Genomic DNA, 1242 nt, shown 5'->3' on the forward strand with positions numbered 1-1242 from the left:
CAACTTCATTAGTAATCAGGGAAACACAATTAAAACAGGAGGTATTACTACACATCTACCGGAATAATTAACAATATCAAGTGGAATTATCACACACTATGGGAAGGAACCTACATTGGTACAACCACTCTGGAAAGCTATGCCAAAAATAGTGAAGTGGTTATTTTGTAATTGCCCAACAGTGGAAATATCCCGAATGACCATCAAAAGTGGAACGAACATATAGGGTGCAGAAAATTGGTATCACAGAATAGTATACGGTAATGAAAGTATACTTCTATTGCATAATAAAAGGTGAAGTTAAAAGTTAACACAAAATTAATACAGTGTGAGAGTTCAGAGCACTAATGGAGGGAGCAGTTGGGAGGCAACCAAAAAGAAAAAATAGTTTCTGTGCTGTTGGCAAGGTTCTGTTTCTTGACTTGGGGTGTATACTGGTGCTTACGTTGTTAATAATCCATTCATTGACTGCAAACTTGTTTTATAAACTCTTGTGCATGTTATACATTGATGGAATATTTTTTAATTAATTAATTTATTTTTTGTGTGTGTGTGCGTGTGTGTGACCGGTAAGGGGATCATAACCCTTGGCTTGGTGTCGCCCGCAACTCGCTCAGCCAGTGAGCACACCGGCCATCCCTATATAAGATCCGAACCCGCGGCCTCAGCACTCCCAGCACCGCACTCTCCCGAGTGAGCCACGGGGTCAGCCCGGAATTTTTTTTTTTAATCTAAAAGTACTTGTAATAAAATTGAAGTCAGAAAAACACTTTAAACTGCATATATTTTTCACAGGTGATCTTGTCTCGATCTTATATAATAACAAAATAATCTTAGATTTCCTTCATGAAAGGCACAAGCTACCTCTGTTTTCCCTTTATCGGCAGTTAACGTCACATCATTTTCATCCACTTGTGAATTACTCTCCAGTGCTTCAACCTGAAGTGTAATTGATCCTTCGTTTAGTTGTGCCTGGGATTGTTCATTTAAATCTCCTGCAGAAAACAAACAACATTCAATTTACAAGTATATACTATCTCACAGAAACAATCTATGGGATAAGGACCAGTGAAAATAATTAACTGCCAAGAAGTCTTATACCCCAAATATCATTCTCACTAAAACTGTTTAAATGTATAGTCATTTTGACAAAGGACAACAGTATTGTAAATTTGGCTTAATTCAGCAAAGTCTAAACATTGAAGGAAGATTATGGATATCTCCCTTGCAAATACTCAAACT

General features: G+C 37.2%; 1 protein-coding gene across 1 annotated transcript in view; it reads right to left on the reverse strand.

The window, feature by feature from the left end:
* The window catches only part of LOC103581770 (centrosomal protein of 192 kDa-like), a gene marked incomplete at both ends in the record, with an annotated part of 31332 nt that extends 30337 nt beyond the window's left edge, over positions 1-995 (reverse strand). Inside the window, one exon of the mRNA XM_008563523.1 lies at positions 865-995. Coding sequence (XP_008561745.1) covers positions 865-995 — 131 coding nt within the window. The remainder of the gene's footprint in view (positions 1-864) is intronic.
* Positions 996-1242: the final 247 nt, after the last annotated feature.

This window comes from Galeopterus variegatus, unplaced genomic scaffold, assembly GCF_000696425.1.
Source record: "Galeopterus variegatus unplaced genomic scaffold, G_variegatus-3.0.2 Scaffold13891, whole genome shotgun sequence".
Taxonomy (NCBI): domain Eukaryota; kingdom Metazoa; phylum Chordata; class Mammalia; order Dermoptera; family Cynocephalidae; genus Galeopterus; species Galeopterus variegatus.